Genomic DNA, 16,397 nt, shown 5'->3' with positions numbered 1-16,397 from the left:
CAGGTACAGTTACTACATTCAAGTCTGACAGTCACCATTATGCACCATCTGCCTCCAGTCCCAGTGCCATGCCTGTTTCATCCGTCTTTCAGTCTGTATCCAGACCTACAACTAGCTCTGTAGCAGTTCAGCCATTGTCTATACCAGTGAATGTTTCAGGAACTTCACAAACACCGCAGAGACCGGGCCCTGGATGTTTATCAACACAGCAGATGCCTGGATCAAGTTCGGGAATATCACAGCCTGTTAGCAGACCTGTAACTGTTCCAGTGACAACACAGCCAGTATCGAGAAATATCACGGTTCCTGTAGTGGCTCAACCTGTATCCAGGCCAGTGACTACTCTAACAGCAGAGCCTGTAATACTTGATCAGGTAAATTTTTATTCCCTTAAACTATCAAAGACTTGGGTGCAATTACTTTTGAATAAATTAATAAGAAACATGCTGAGCCAGTCTGGTAATTTGAAGACCTGGACTAGATTATAGACTAGCATTATGTAAACTATAAAGGTTCTAGGACTATAACCTTGCACTTGTGAATTAAAATATATATTTAAATATACTGATTTGCAAGATGCAAGGATAGTAGCTTTAGTAACAGTGGAATTTCATTAAATGAAAATCTTGCACATAAGAGAAAGAAGTACTGTTTAGGTTATGTTGTGTGGAGAAATAATAGGAATTCACATTCTCTAGATTCTGCAGATTTTTTTTGTTCAGAGATAGATCCTCTGTATTGATAAGATTATTTCATTTTTAAATAGCTTGCATTTGGTGTTTAACATTGTGCTTTTTCTTCCTGATTTTTAGAAACCCTCTCTTGGGATTTTTACTTCCTAAGAGAACACTATAGCGGTAGCTCCTTAATTGTTTTTGCTTTGGGGTTCACTTAGCACTTGTAGTGAAACAATAGTATGGTACGGAGGGCTTAAGTAACCAAAAGTTGCAGGTTCAGTAGGTGAAACAATTTGGCAACATAATTGTTCTGTTTGAAAAGCCCAAGGGAATGATACACATAATCTGTGTATCATAGATCTTCCTGGATTGCTACAGACCCTCAGAATGATAACTTCAGGGAGTCAAGTTAAATGCTTGTTTTATTGCCTTGGCTGTTGGACATTTGTGGCAGAGAAAGAATGAAAAATAAAAATTTCATACTTGGATGAGATAAATTGATACCATTATTGAAAACAAGGTTAAACTGTTCAGACAATGTGCCTATAATATTAACTACTACTGGCAGGTTTAAATGAAGCTTGATAGTCATTCCGTGTCTACCATCCATGCAAATATACACACCTGTGTTTGTCTCAGCTGTTAGTGTTTTGGTATAAATAAAAATCATGTGGTTTAATGTATTCTGCATTTATTGAACAGGGCAATCAGTCTGAGCATAGTCCGTAAGGCCATTAAGGCATGAGAATTAGAGGTTCTTCTCAAGACTTGTGGCTAAATCGTTGCCCATGGGTAGCTGTATTTTAAGAAAAACAATGCAAAGTAATCATTGCCCATCAACTAGGTAGCTGAATCTCTGGCCAGTTCATTAGGAAAGAGCTCATGGTTTCCAATTTTGAGTCTTCGTCAGCTGATTGATAGTTTGCAGAGAGAAATTGTGGACATGTCTAGTGAGGTGGGTTAGCTAAATCAGTCTCTGACTGTGTGTAAGAATGCCTAAAAGTGATACAGGCAGAAGTCCAGATATCGGTAGGATGTTTAGGTTGCCTCTGGAGTTCCCTTAAATCTGTCTTTATACAGCAGGACAGATTGATATAGAAAGGACTGCTACTTCACATGAGGTATACACATTTCAAGTCTGAATTTTATTTTTATAAATGTTTACTTAGGACGTAGTATGCTTTATAAAATCCTTCAAAGGAGTGTTAGGATGTCTTGCAGAATCTTTACTGCAAGAGAAAATCCACTCCTTTACTTCCCTCACACATCCATTCTTATGTTTTTGTTCTTATAGATAAAGCTGCTGGTGGCTTCTATGTTGTTGTTATTAGAGAACCTTAGAGTAAACAGACCTAGGAAAGCTGAATTTCCCCAAAAGGTATATGTAAGCTGGATATAACTCATCAAGACAGTGATTTTTTTTTTTTTAATTTTTTTTTTTTTTTTGAAGACACGATGCACACAGCACTTGTAAGAGTTTTCTCATTCATTGAGTTTACTTTCAACAGGAATGTCATGGATGAGACTTAAGTTTTATAGTCTTACTTTGCCAAAATCTGCAATTTCTTTCTTGGCAGAGTAGAGAAACGCCTATTTGAAGAAATAGGATTTTCAGGGTACATGGCATGGAAAATAATATTTTGTTTGTTTGTTTTTAGGGAGGTACTATAATTCAGCTCCTTGGGCAAGATTCTGTGATTATTATTTTTTTTTAATATCATTTGTGCCACATTGCCATTTGCTGTTAAAATCTTGGAATAGAATAGTTAGGGTTGGAAAGGACCTTAAGATAATCTAGTTCCAACCCCCCTGCATGGGCAGGGACACATCACACTAAACACTAAAGGCTCTTTTCAACCTGGTCTTGAGTACTGCCAGGGATGGAGCATTCACAACTTCCCTGAGCAACACATTCCAGTGTTTCACCACCCTAACAGTAAAGAATTTCTTCCTTTTATCCAATCTCAACTTCCCCTGTTTAAGTTTGAACCTGTTTACCCCTCGTCCTATCACTACAGTCCCTAGTGAAGAGTCCCTCTCCAGCATCCTTGTCGGCTCCCTTCAGATACCGGAAGGCTGCCATGAGGTCTCCACGCAGCCTTCTCTTCTCCAGGCTGAGCAGCCCTAACTTTCTCAGCCTGTCTTCATACAGGAGGTGCTCCAGTCCCCTGATCATCCTCGTGGCCCTCCTCTGGACTTGTTCTGACAGTTCCATGTCCTTTTTATGTTGAGGACACCAGAACTACACACAATACTCCAAGTGAGGTCTCATGAGAGCCGAGTAAAGGGGCAGGATCACCTCCTTTGACCTGCTGGTCATGTTCCTCTTGATGCAGCCCAGGATACGGTTGGCTTTCTGGGCTGCAAGTGCACACTGCCAGCTCATGTTCATTTTCTCGTCGACCAACACCCCAAAGTCCTTCTCCGCAGGGCTGCTCTGAATCTCTTCTCTGCCCAACCTGTAGCTGTGCCTGGGATTGCTCCGACCCAGGTGTAGGACCTTGCACTTGGCATGGTTAAGCTTCATACAGTTGGCATCAGCCCACCTTACAAGTGTGTCAAGGTCCCTCTGGATGGCATTCCTTCCCTCCAGCTTATCAACCGAACCACACAGCTTGGGGTCATCGGCAAACTTGCTGAGGGCGCACTCAATCCCAATGTCCATGTCGCCTTCAAAGATGTTGAACAAGACCAGTCCCAACACTGGTCACTGAGAGACACCACTCGTTACTGGTCTCCAGCCAGACATTGAGCCATTGACCACGACTCTTTGTGTGCAGCCATCCATCCAGTTCTTTATCCACTGAGTGGTCCACCTATCAAACTGATGTCTCTCCAATTTGGAGACAAGGATGTCATGCGGGACAGCATCAAATGCTTTGCACAAGTCCAGGTACATGACGTCAACTGCTCTACTGCTGTTCTTAGTGTCGTATGTATACTACCTATACTTTTATTCTTGTCCTTGGTTTGAATTCTTCATTTGCCTTGGGCTTTTTGTGATGTTTTTTTCACACTTTTCTGGTTCTTCCTGACTTGATTCCTCCAAAGGGGCAAGGGTTTCAAATAATGTTTTCTGGGCAGTGTTTGGCATTTGAATCTTCAGCATCCAGATGTTGAAACTTAGCAGAGAAGGTAAAATATTGTGACTGTGAGGCATGACTAGACACTGTGGCAGGACCCCTTTTTAGCTGAACAGCCTTTAGAGTGCCTTTGCATTCCTAATATGCTGTAGTATTTCTTAATCTCGGGATATGACAGTGTTGTCTGTAGGAACTGATTGCTTTTGATTGCAAACTGACTTGGAACACATTTCCTCAATTTTGTAACATGTAGATCTATAATATATCATTTGTTAATGTTTGCTATTCCAGTTTTATCACTGAAAATACCCATTTCCAGTCACAGGATTGATTCACTGACTTACTGTGAAAGACTAGTTTTTGTGTTCTTCTTACTGCACTATGTTAACGCAGTTCCAGAAATTCCGAGTTTAATTTGGCTTCAGCTGTACTGTTCACAGCAATTCTAATTCAGTCAGAGCTAGTGCTGTTGTATATGATGGCACATATACACATATGTATATGTTGTATATGATCCTCTTTAAGAAAAATTTGTTCTTAGGGGTGAAGATTTTCTCTGTTTCTGCAATCACAATGCTCTCCAAATAAGCCCCAGCCAATTTTGTCTGTATCTTTCCCCTACTTACTAGGAACTTTTGTCAGCCTGAGCGTGATTCAGGTTCCAGTTGCTACTAGATAATTTTGGGAGAGCAAAGATCCCACGCCATACATGGTAATTTCTCTGTGTGGATTTGGTTATCAGTTATTATGTTGATTTCCACAGTTAGGACTTTGATGCGCAGTATAAACTCAGTATTTCCACTAGTCACTTGGAAAACTAAGAGTGGTGGTAGATTATTTTTCTTCACTTGAGCCTTAGGATATTAATTTATAATGATGTTGGGGTTTGCTTTTCTGCATTAGAGAGCACCTGTATGTTACTTGGATTTTGTATTTTTCATTGATGTGGTAAAAGGTTTTATTTAAAATGTTTTTGCTTTCCAAAGCATGGGAAGATATTGGGGGGGGGATTGTAAGTAAAATGATACAGCTGAATTGCATGAAAAGAATAATTATAAACAGACAAGGACATTTTGAAAGTGACAAGACTTTGAATTTCCAGGTTGTCTGCTTTTACTTTTTTGCTTGCCAGGTATTTTGAATATATTCTAGGGAGATGCACACATGCTTTCAAAATACCCAGGCTGTTATTTTGAAGAAAGTTAAAATGTTAGCAGCACATGAAAATAAATCAACCACAGAGTAGTGAGAGAAGCAGATTTTGCATGTGCCCATTGTATTGGTCATATTTTAAATGTAGGTGGAGTGCATAGTCCTCCATGCTGAGAGGCTGCTGCCAGTGGCCAGTAGCATTGAAGTAGGGTTTAGCTGAAGCTGCTTGGTTTGTAACTTGTTTCACCAGTTACTAGTTACTTGATTTGTGACTTATTTCACTAGTCTGAAACCATTGTGGCTACAATAACACCTGCTGTTTCCTGACTGCAACTCAAGTGTTTTTTCTAACAGATTAGAGCAGAGAAATTGAGAAACTATTTCCACAACTGCTCTAGAAAGTTTGTTTAGTTTGGTTAGGTTGGATGAGGTCACTCCCCAAAAGAGAGAACGGATCTTGATTATCATTAAGATTCTTCAGGGTCTTCATTTAAAAGATGTACAACAAAAAGGCAGGATGTTAAGAGGTGGCATCCTTTTTGTTCAAATATTTTCTCATACTTAAGAGTCCTGAAGTAGCCTATCATACCTGTATGTTTGCTTGTGCACCTAAATTGTGACAACTTCCACCACACAGATGTTTTCAAATAAGTAGCACAATTGTGAATAGGAAGCATTTTTTGATACTGATCTTTACAGCAGGAAGTGTTTTGGCCTTTGTCTCATGGATACACTGATGACAAAGTCTGTGTGTGTGTCTTGGGTGGTTATTTTGTTTTTCTGAGGAAAATGGAGCTATTTCTGTCAATTTTTTTTTTGGTTTCACAGTACAGCTTGATGAAGTGTAAGCAACTGAATTATTTCAGAGTAGAAAGATCAAGTTGCCAGTATTTTGACATTCATACCGTAACATAGAAATTAATCCTAACTCTATTGTAAGGTTTTTATAGTTCCTTATTACTATTGCTGAAAATATTTCATGTTTCAGGTCGATTGTGTTAGGATATATGGCTTACTGATATGTGAACAGTACTGATGAACTTTAGCAAGAGTATTTCTCCTACCTTGCCCCAAACCTTGAATAAGTGTAAAGAGAACAAAATTTCATGTTTCTTTTCCCTCCCAATATTACCTATTCTGTGATCAGTGAAGGTGTTTAATTTTGACAGTTTCCAGTGTTGGAGCCAAGAAATGGGGACTGTAAGTTTGTGGTATTAAAGGGCAAACCTTTTAAGAATGGTAAGAGAATACCTGTACTTGGATGTGCACAAAACTTAATACAAGAAGGCACTAAGTAACATGAACCAACTTTTACATTAGCTGTGTGCTTTCAAAAGAGGTTTTGATTATATTATTTACAGAAGTCCTTATGAAATTACTCTACATAAAAGAAAAAAAGCCTTTAGTAATATTGTGTATGATTGCCATTCCCAGTCAACATCCTATAGATACTTTTACTTCAGTTAAAGCTTGACCACTTAGTAGAATTTGACTTACTTAATATCATCTTGTTTTGAGAAGCTTCTGCTTGCTGCAAGTTTATACTAATTTTGAATTGTGTTTTCTGATATTCTAAGTTGCACCTAGCGGTTACACAAGAGTAACACACAAATGCCTGAGTTTTGGTTGAAGGAAGAAAGTATTAAGAGTTTTTTTGGAAAACGAGTATAATTTGAAGTATCATCAGACTTTCCAACAAAAGCAGTTATGGTTAGCAATTCAAACAGGTTTAGTAATAATTCATAAGATGGACTTCCCCAGGTCTTACGGTTGTTTTTACTCTTCTGATACACAGGTATGAATAAATTAACAAGCACTGATGAGAGTTGCAAACTTATTAAAATGTCAAAAGAAACTTATTTTGGGGAAATTGTAATTAACTTGATTTACAGCTGAGTACTTAGGAATACTTTTAAGCAATCATATGTTTTTAAAATAAACCCTTTGAAGCCTGCAAGTAAAAAAAAGTGTTAAACCTAAAATTTCTTTTCCCTCTTGAAAATATCTTATTAGGATTATATTATGGATTCTCCACCAGCTGCACCAGATAATACATCTGGTATACTGTTTGGTGTGAGAGAGAACTCGGGAGTCCCACAGTACCAGACTGGGCCAGCAGTGAATGTAACAGGTGGGTATGACTGTAGTAGCTGATATGAGAAAGAAACAGCCTGATGTCATTTAACTGGAGTGCAGATGTTTGGGTTACAACTTTTAATAGGATTTCTAGAACATAGTATAGTTACTTTATTCTTTCCCCTGTACTTAAGACTGTATAATATTAAACAAAATAAACTTTGGACCCTTGTGTTGTCAGACTTTGCTTTTCAGTTCATTAGACTGACTGTAATATCAACTGATGTCTTATGCTCATTTAGATAGAAAAAAATGTATTGCTAGATCTACTGTATTTTTTTTTAGACTGATAAAGGATCATTTTCAGTATATCCAGCACTCTTTGACTAGCTTGAATAAGAATGATTTTTAGCACAAGAGGGGCTGTCAGCAGTACGAGAAGAACTTTGAGTCTGCTGAGTGGATTCCCTTCAATGACGGATGATGGTCTTGGTGTCTTAACTGCTATGTGTAGAAGCTGGAATAGATGAGATCAAAAGAATCCTGCCTGAAAAGATGGGGAAGGGAAAGAGTACATCGTTTGATAATATTGTTTGGTTTTGGGTTGTTTTTTTTTTTTTTTTTTTCCCAACTAGCTAAATTGTGCTTCAGCAGAGACTATTTAACCTACTTGAAAACAAACCAAAAAGCACCATTTTCTGTGTTGCAGCAGGTGAAGTAGATATAAAGCATGCAGTGTACTCAAACAGGCTATAGCTTGGGACTTCCCTTCTCTTTTGTGAAGTATTGTACTTCTGTAATAATAGACCAGAATCCTGTCATTCAGTCTGTAAGTTACAGATGACAATTGTTTCTGATTCTTCCATGAGGTAACAGGTTATGTACAGTGAATGACCTAACTGGTCATACTAACAAGTAATGTAGAACAGAGTGGTTACTAGTTTATTCTTTTTGATGTGATGATTCTGCATCTCTTAGATACTTATCAAAGATCTCATAGTGTATTTCCTTGCATGTGTCCCACTATTCTGTGGTCTCATTCTTCTCTTACTGGGTTTCATAACTTTTTGTTAAGTTGCAAGAAATAGTATCTTTGCTCAATGTTCAGTATTCCATCCATTATTCTCTAAAGAATAAAGTTGTTTGTTAATTCTTTGTTGATTGTTTGTTTGTTTAGGAGATCTGCTTGCATATTTAAAGCTTATTTGTGTTAGTCTCTTTTCAAGGAAAAATTAAATACTTAAAAGCATCCAGGATTATGATTCAAAATATGTTAAATATACCATATTTAGTGTCTTTATTTCTGTAAGATGACAATAGGTTTTAGAAATTCAAAGGTTTAAAGGTGTGGGCTGAAACACGAATATCTTTGTCACAAAAAGCAAACTTAGGATACGTTTCACTTTACAACAAGGAGTGTCTGTGTATTTTGTCATTTGGCCTGTATGCACACTTAAGATGTTTGTGTTCATGTTGATTGTATGTCTCTGTTTTGATTGGATGTCCCAGGTGCCTAGTTGCTGCTAGCGCTGTGCTTCCTTTTAGTTCATGTGGAGCACTGTGGGCAAAAGACATTCTGGAATATGGTATTTAAAAGCAGAATCCTTTTAGGAACTGGCCTGTGGTATGGAGGACAATTGAACATCTATACATGGATCATCAAAGACTTTTTTTTTTTTTGCTTAAGATAGCATAAATATTAATTTCTGAGGCCTAAGCAGGGAAAGGACAAGCTGCTAATAGACAGCAACCAGTCATTTTGTTAGCTTGCTAAACAGGTGGTGGTGTTAAATTAAACGGCATTGGTAACTCATCTGCAGGTTGGATGGCCACTGGGGATGTACATAAAACTGTAGCTTGTTTTCTGAGAATATTCTGAGATCATTCTTCCACTAACTTTACCCACTTGGAGGAACCAGAAAATGTCATAATGAATAGAAGAACTGTTGTCTTGTATTTAGGAGTTGACTGGGCTGTACACATGTATTCATAGCATTACATTAATGGTAGATGTTGGTTAGGAATTGTGCCCCAGAGGCCTGAAACAATTTGATTTTCATTCCCCTATTCTGTTAATTTGATCTGTTAGCGCAGTATACTTGATGCTTTTATTGTAGGTTACCACTTCTATGTCTTTTGCCATTGTTCATAAAATCAGGCCCAGCCAGCACAGATGCACCCAATAGTGTTAAGGATTTTACAGTAGTGTTGTAATGTGTGTTGAGAAACCTTTTGGCTTGCTGATACAGCATCCAGTATACTTTACTCCTTGCAATCATTTTAGATATTGTACGCAATAATACTGTGTGTCTGAGAATAGCCAACTGTTTTGTAATAGGTACAAAGCATTGTCAGAAGTACTCACTAATAGCATGAAGTGAAGGTAATAGGCTCCTGAGCAGCCTGAAAACTAAACAAGAATTGTTTGGCCACTTCTTTTATTGCCTGTCTTGAGTACCTGAAGTCCCTGACAGTTGAAGCTATGTGGAATGCTGGGTAGAGGATTGGACAGACTAGTCTGGAACACGGGTGATCTATACAGCAGCTATGTATACACCCTAGCTGAGAGAGGCACTTTGAAAAAAAGAGGAATCAGTCTGATTTATACTAACTAGATATTAAATAATATTTGGAATAGGTTTGATTATTTTTCAGAATAGGCTTAATTTTTTTTTTCCAATGAACAAACAACAATTCAAATACAAACCTATGTATATTCTGAAAGGGAGAATTTATTAGATCAGAGTTGTATAAGCTGAGTTAAGAAGGCTCACCTTTATAAATACATGAAATAGCCTTCAGGCTTTAATTGAAATTATTACCAAATTTGTTGCCATGTAAAAATAGTCTTTTCTTCCAAGTCAGGTTTTCTGCAGTAAAACCAATACGTTTTTACTTTTGTAAAACCAGCCAGTCCTCCTGTGTTATCCCTGGCCACCATTACACAACTACACTTAATTAAATATATAGCAGCAGTGCCTGATGGCCTAATGCTTGGATAGTCTCTGATATAGAAGAATGCTAAAGTCATACCAGCTCTATAGTAGCCTTCGTTGATCAAGACACATATGTCAAGGTAACCAGCTCATATACCTAATGGTGCAAGTGTAAGTAAATTAAAAAACCCTAGGAACAACTAGTATCTAATGAATGACCTGTTTATTTTGTGAATGTGTTCATTACCTTAGCCAAACAGTGCCTACAGTGAGACATTGGAGCTTAATGTGTTAATATATGTTAGAAAGAAGGAAAGGTGTATTACAATGGAAAATGTTAGGATGATTAAATACATATATAACAAGTGAATTATGTTTCCTGTATGAGGGGTATAGTGTAGTAAAATCTCTCCAAAATGCTCAAATATCAGCATTGCCTGCTGGGAGTCTTTGCCTCTGTGGGTTGAATGGGAGACTATCCAGACTGTTTGCTAGGTATAGATAGTTACCACTGAGTAAACACATCTTGGGGGTGGGAATGGTTTTGTTTCTTCTCAAAAGGTTGAATAATTGTGTGACACAAGTTACCTTTGCTTGGTGAAGATGACTCTCTAACTCAGTTTCTTATTACACCCAGAGAAATTGTTGGAGCAGCTAGACTGTTGCGAGGGCAATATTCAAGAATGTTCTTAGTTCAAATCATTGTGTCTGAACTGAAGTCTGGTCCTGTTGTTGCTTATGATAGTCTTAAGGCTATTTGCAGTCTGTGATTCTGACAGACTTACAAGGCCTGTACTGGCACTTCAGACTTCTTGGTGTATAGCTCTGTTTCTTCAGGTCTATTTGAGGACTGATCTTTCTATTGATATTACATCATCAAGGGCAATCTTACAGTGACAGACGGGCTTCAGGACAAGATGGAGCCAAGTTTTGGTGGGCATGTTAATCAGGCACTGAACCTATGATTTCAGAGTTATTTAGAGGTTTTCTTTTGTTTAGAAGCAATACTGCAAAATACTGTTCTTGCAGAAAGGAGCAAATAGCTGTGCTGTGATTGGTCATTAGGAGTTGACACTTTTCATTCTGCATACAACCTGAAGTCTCAAATGTTTTACAGAGTTACATAACAAACTAAACCAGCATTAACATAGAACCAGGAGAGAGGATAGATGTTTCTCATAAGAAGGGCAGAGGCTGTTCCAAACAGTGGGCATTGCAGAAACAAGCTGTTTAGCTTAATTTTATTACTGTGAACTAACCTTGTCTCAGAGTAGTGTGGGTCAAGATGTGAAAAGTAGGCCAAATGAATTCAGGTGGGCATAATATGATTTACTATGTTTCAGGGTTGGGTTTGTATCTCTTTGCATTTACCCTTTCCTTTTCCACTGGCTTTTGAATGCTTAGTCTGAGTTGGATATCATTTTCTTAACTTCTGTATGGTTATTATTTAGGGAGATCTTAACTGCTTTATGTGCACTTGCCCATCTTTTAAAGTGAAGGCATCACTGCTGTGTTTGTAATATACTACGGAAAAAAAACCCGAGGTTCTTTAATTTAAACCCCTGTAGTTCTGAATGAGAGGGGTTTATATTTAAGTGTCTTGCTACTTCTGAAGGCAATAGAGTCTCTCCAGAAAAGGCCAAGCCTAATGAGATTGGTGCTAGGAAGCAGTTCAGCTGTTTCACCTACAGTTAATTCTACAACAGTAACACCATCACAAAATAGGCCTTTAAAAGGTAGAGTAATCAAATGGTCTAGCTGTCAGTCCATGCATTTGTTGTGTGGAAAAAGGCAGCACTCTGATAATGTTTAAATTGGTTGGTATTATTAATGCTAGTAAGGCAATGTAAATGAGTAACTCTGTTCTTTTTCCTTAAAATAAGAAAAACCTTTCTATGCGAAGGTTTACATACCTTTACAAGTTAATACACCCTAGGTTATTATCTGTTCAGATTTTAGACCTTTGTTTCAGTTGTTTGAATTCTGTAAAGCAATGACTTATTTGTTCAGCAGCTGTGAAGGCAGATGATCAGAATAAATGCCTTCAATGTCATACCCTTAAACCAGATTTTCTGCATCAAATAACTGAATAGAGAGTTGAAATGTAAAATACAACCAACCAGAAGATCAAGATTGAAATAATTATGTGACTGCTGAATTTATCAACCAATTCTGATTAGATAAAAGGCAGAGAAATCATTGTAGCAATGCCAGGCAAGGCAGCAAGGACTCGGATTGTAGAATCTCCATTTTAGGAGATATTCAGAAGCTCACTGGATGTGGCTCTGAGAATCCCAAAGGAAGATGGACTTCGAGAGGCTGAACAAAAACACCTCCACAGGTTCAACCTAAATTACACCTGTAAGTCTGTACTTTGACTAATTATTGCATTTTGCAGTTCCTCCCCTTCTTTGCAGCTGTGTTTTTGATAGTTTAAAGTAGTGGGAAGGGAGGAGATATTTAAGTTTCAAAGAGAAGATGTTCTTTGAAAGACCTTTTCCTCCCTGCAAGAAGAGAGGTAGTCTAGCTGTTTCAGCATATTAATAATTAGGTGCATTTTCCTTCAGAGCCAAAAGGTACTTTCCAGCTGGTTGTAGTAGACAAAGATTTATTTTTGACTTTGAGAGATTTCCAGCTGCATATTCTATCCTATAATGTTAAAATGAAGCACTACCTGCAATTCTGTTGTTGGGAATAATCTAATATTTGGGGGGTTTCCCTGTTTGCAGCTGGTTTATTATCAGACCCTTCCCCAGCCACCAGAAGGAAGTGGCTACAATATGGAATATTGCAGAAAAAAGTTTTCTTCTGCTCTGTGTTGGGTAAAACACATAATGTGCTGCAGTCTAAAATATACAAAAGGTAACTAGAGGATCTTCCTAAATGCTGTGACAAAGTTAGTCTCTAAGCCATTCCATGCTAGCATAGTAATTTCTGATCTGTCACAGAATGCAGCACTGAAGTACTACAGAACACAATCTTCCTGCAGAACCTGCTTTCTTCAGCTCGCCTCCACTTAGCTGTGATGCGTCCAAGTGTTTAACTAACAGCAATAGCAACAGTTTGCAGCACTTTATCTGTGCAGCAGTACATCTCTTGCATGGCCAACATGGACTTTGTGCTTAATTATGATTCTTGGCAGTACTGTTAACTTCAAGGAAGAATACTGTTTGATCCATGTCTATGTCCTGGACTATGCAAGACTACTTCTGTGAAAAAATGTGTAATGCATGGTCATCTCTTAACTTACGTGTATTTACTTAGTCCCTTGTTATGAGGTGGATGAATTTATGTGGTTATTTTTATTACATTTTTTTCATAGCCCTAGCAGGGTACAGTTGACTCTACCGTTGAGATGTTACTTGAAACTCTTTCTATGCTTGACCTCTTCTTCTAAACTACATTCTCAGCATGGGGTCATGCAGCTGTATGACTTGAGAATGCAAGAGAACTTCATCTGGAAAAGTAGCACCTGCTCTGATGTGTTTTGGCAGTTTGAAGAAAACTGGAAACATGGGTTTATTCATTGAGGTTTAAACTAATGAAGGCTTTTTTGGTTTTGTTCAGAAGGTATTAATAATTTTATGTTGACAAGAAAAATACTATTTCTGTTCATTACTAGGAGTAATTACTTAGAGGATTTATTCTCCAGTTTCTCCTTTACTCAATAGGAATGCTGCATCTGAGTAGGCCTGGGTTCTAACACCTGTCCAGAGAGCAAAAGCCTCACTGAGAACCAGATGGTGAAATTCCTTTCCAAAACCCATTATCCGAACCCTGTTGTGACGATGATCAGGTCATGGCATAAAACAAGTTTTACATGCTCTTTTGAGAATCAGAGTTCTTTAAAACATCAAAAATCCATGCTATCTGGGGAGTGGGTTGTGCATAGAATTAGTGCTTTGTCTTTATCATGCTACCTTCAGTCTCCTATTTTTTTCCTTGGTTGCTGCTAATATTTTGTAAAAGTTGTTTATAGGCCTGTATCAAACAGAACAAAGTGAGTTTGGGAAAAAGAAAGGGTAATTAAAAGATGGTTGTAAAACCTTGCTTATTGTTACCTCAGCTACATCAATTGTAATAATTTTCATTTGAAATTGCATCTTTTGCTAGAATAATAATAGAGTATTGTTTGTGAATTCTGAATATTAGCATATTTTAAATTTTACAGGTACAGATGCTGTAGCAAGCACCATTAAAAATGGAGGACCTTTTCCACGAGCCTGTCCGAAGTGCAATATTCATTTCAATCTTATGGATCCTCTAAAAAATCACATGAAGGTAAAATACTTTGGGTTCTTAAACATCGTAGCAAACTTAACGTGGGCTTTGTTTGCTTATGGAAGAGTGCTGTGTTTTTATATGAAGTTAGACTGGCTTCTGGCTACGATCAGCCAGAGCCTAAATGCTCTATGTCTTGCAGTCATGGAGAGGAAGAAAGGAGTAGGATGGCTATAAATCCTACCACTTTTTGCCTTATTTTTCCAATGAATTGAGGCATATTTGCTGTCTGTGTATGATTTCTGTCTGCCACAGCTGTGACTTTTTGAACCATTGGCCAGCTTCCTGTGAATATGATGAGGGTAAGTGCCTACAATAATAGGCAGCCAGTTGACCCGCATCTTTGTTAAATTGCTACTGAGACAAAGATAACAGTGTAAACCTACCTTTATATTTTGATGCAGTTATTGTTCAAAATTCATATTTGAATATGAATGAAGTCAGTGTGTCAGAGAATTGAGCTTTGTATCTAACTCCATTTAGTGAGTGGCTCCAGTTTTTAAAATGTTACTGTGATTGATGCAGTTTGGTAAGAAAGATTGATACCTTTGTTTCTATTTCTTCTTCTCCCCACTTCCATCCAGTATTGTTGTCCAGATATGGTAAATAACTTTTTCCTGGGAGTGGCCAAAACAGAATGTTCGAGCGCAACAGGCAAGATTGCTGAATCTGAGAAAGGAAAATTGATTATGTTAGTTAATGACTTTTATTATGGGAAACATGAAGGTGACACCCAGCAGGTACAGCAGGAGCAGAAGACTCATACGACATTTAAGTGCTTCAGTTGTCTGAAAGTTCTTAAAAATAACATAAGGTATTTGAACTCACTTAATTGTTTGTTAATCACTTACAGCCCATAGTCTTGTGCATTGTCTCTCTGGAACAGATTTTTTTTTTCTTATTGAAAACTGGTAATAGTGAATAGCTGAACAGAAATTGAATTAATCTTTACTATGCATGTATGGCCATAACAAACTTTTTCCTGATTAGAATTAGAAAATTTTATAGTGTTTAACATAAACAGAGTTTTAATGAGAGCAGTTGTAGGACTTGGGGTTAGAAAGGGCAACACAGAGTATTTTACAATTTGCCATCTGGATTGATGGTGGTATCAGTAGATGCAAGTATAAATTCCCTTTAGTGCTGCACAATGACTAATAGTTGGTGGTTTACTTATGTAACATCTGTTATTTTGATGGAATAATTTTACTTCCAAATGCTGCAAAAAAAGTTCAGTAAGCTGTTTTAATGGGTAGACATGTTCGTGTCATTGTTCCTTTGAAAGTTAAGGTCATTGAACCTTTATACATGCATTCTTCAAGGGAAGCTGAAGTAGCAGAATGTAAAACTGAAAAATGGACTATTCCTTCAAAGGGCATTGTCTGCAATTTAAAATGAACAGGTTTTTGCTAACATTAGATCCATATTATTAAAAAAACAACAGTTTCATGTAATTAGAAACATTAAATTTGCTATTAATTGTTAAGGATTTATAAATCCTAAATAAACGTATTGGTAAATTGTCTTAAGCAGATTGAAATTGTTGTATGTTGCTAGACTTTAGGAGTTTACTGTTACGATTTTTTTATAGTTATTGATAATTACAGCATTTCTTCCCTTGCAGTTTATCTTTTTAAGTGCAATAAACAATGTTTGATATAGGCTAAGAGGTTTTTCTTCTGCTTTTGTCTGCACAGTACTTTTCAAGTAGGCCTTTCTTGCAGTATCATGAAAAGTAGTTCACAGAATTCTTGATTTATAGATAATGGGTTCATTTTAAAAATACTTTTCAGGCATTATTTTCTATTCAGCATTATATTGTACACTACTGGTGCTGTAGTGCCTGTGTGTTCTACAGTAAGTCATTAAAAATGAGCACTTAATTTGTTTCTCTGAATTTCTGTAGAGCTGACTTCAGCCATATCAAGTTTTGCTCTAACTTTGTTGCTGTCTTCTATAGTTCTCTAACTTCAGATTTTCTATTTCAAGGTGTATTTTACACCTTTAAACATTTCTAGTGGACAAAATAAATATGTAGTATGTCTTCTAGTGGAAGTTTTATGGACCTTAATTCAGAAAATCACAAAAATGATTTACAGTTAATCACGTACTTTCTTTAAAAGATCTATGGTTACACATATAGATCATGTTAAATCTATGTGAAACAATGTTCCATTAAGGTAATATGCAGT

The 16,397-nt window shown here is 37.2% G+C and overlaps 1 protein-coding gene across 5 annotated transcripts in view; it reads left to right on the top strand.

Annotated features, from left to right (window-relative positions):
* The window catches only part of ZNF280D (zinc finger protein 280D), a 48,490-nt gene that overhangs the window by 9,329 nt on the left and 22,764 nt on the right, over positions 1-16,397 (top strand). For all 5 annotated transcript variants that reach the window (XR_009742226.1, XM_061447037.1, XM_061447039.1 and 2 more), the window contains 4 exons: positions 4-374; positions 6,926-7,043; positions 14,096-14,205; positions 14,790-15,019. Coding sequence is in view for 4 of the 5 variants with exons in the window: in XM_061447037.1 (XP_061303021.1) it covers positions 4-374; positions 6,926-7,043; positions 14,096-14,205; positions 14,790-15,019 (829 nt within the window). In the remaining variant the exon portion in view is untranslated. The remainder of the gene's footprint in view (positions 1-3; positions 375-6,925; positions 7,044-14,095; positions 14,206-14,789; positions 15,020-16,397) is intronic.

The sequence above is a fragment of the Pezoporus flaviventris genome, unplaced genomic scaffold (genome assembly GCF_033815535.1).
Source record: "Pezoporus flaviventris isolate CSIRO_AGI_PZ_B2104156 unplaced genomic scaffold, CSIRO_AGI_Pfla_v1 ptg000006l, whole genome shotgun sequence".
In the NCBI taxonomy this organism is placed as follows: Eukaryota; Metazoa; Chordata; class Aves; order Psittaciformes; family Psittacidae; genus Pezoporus; species Pezoporus flaviventris.
The sequence above is the reverse complement of the archived record's forward strand: the minus strand, read 5'-3'. Positions and strand labels throughout refer to the sequence as shown.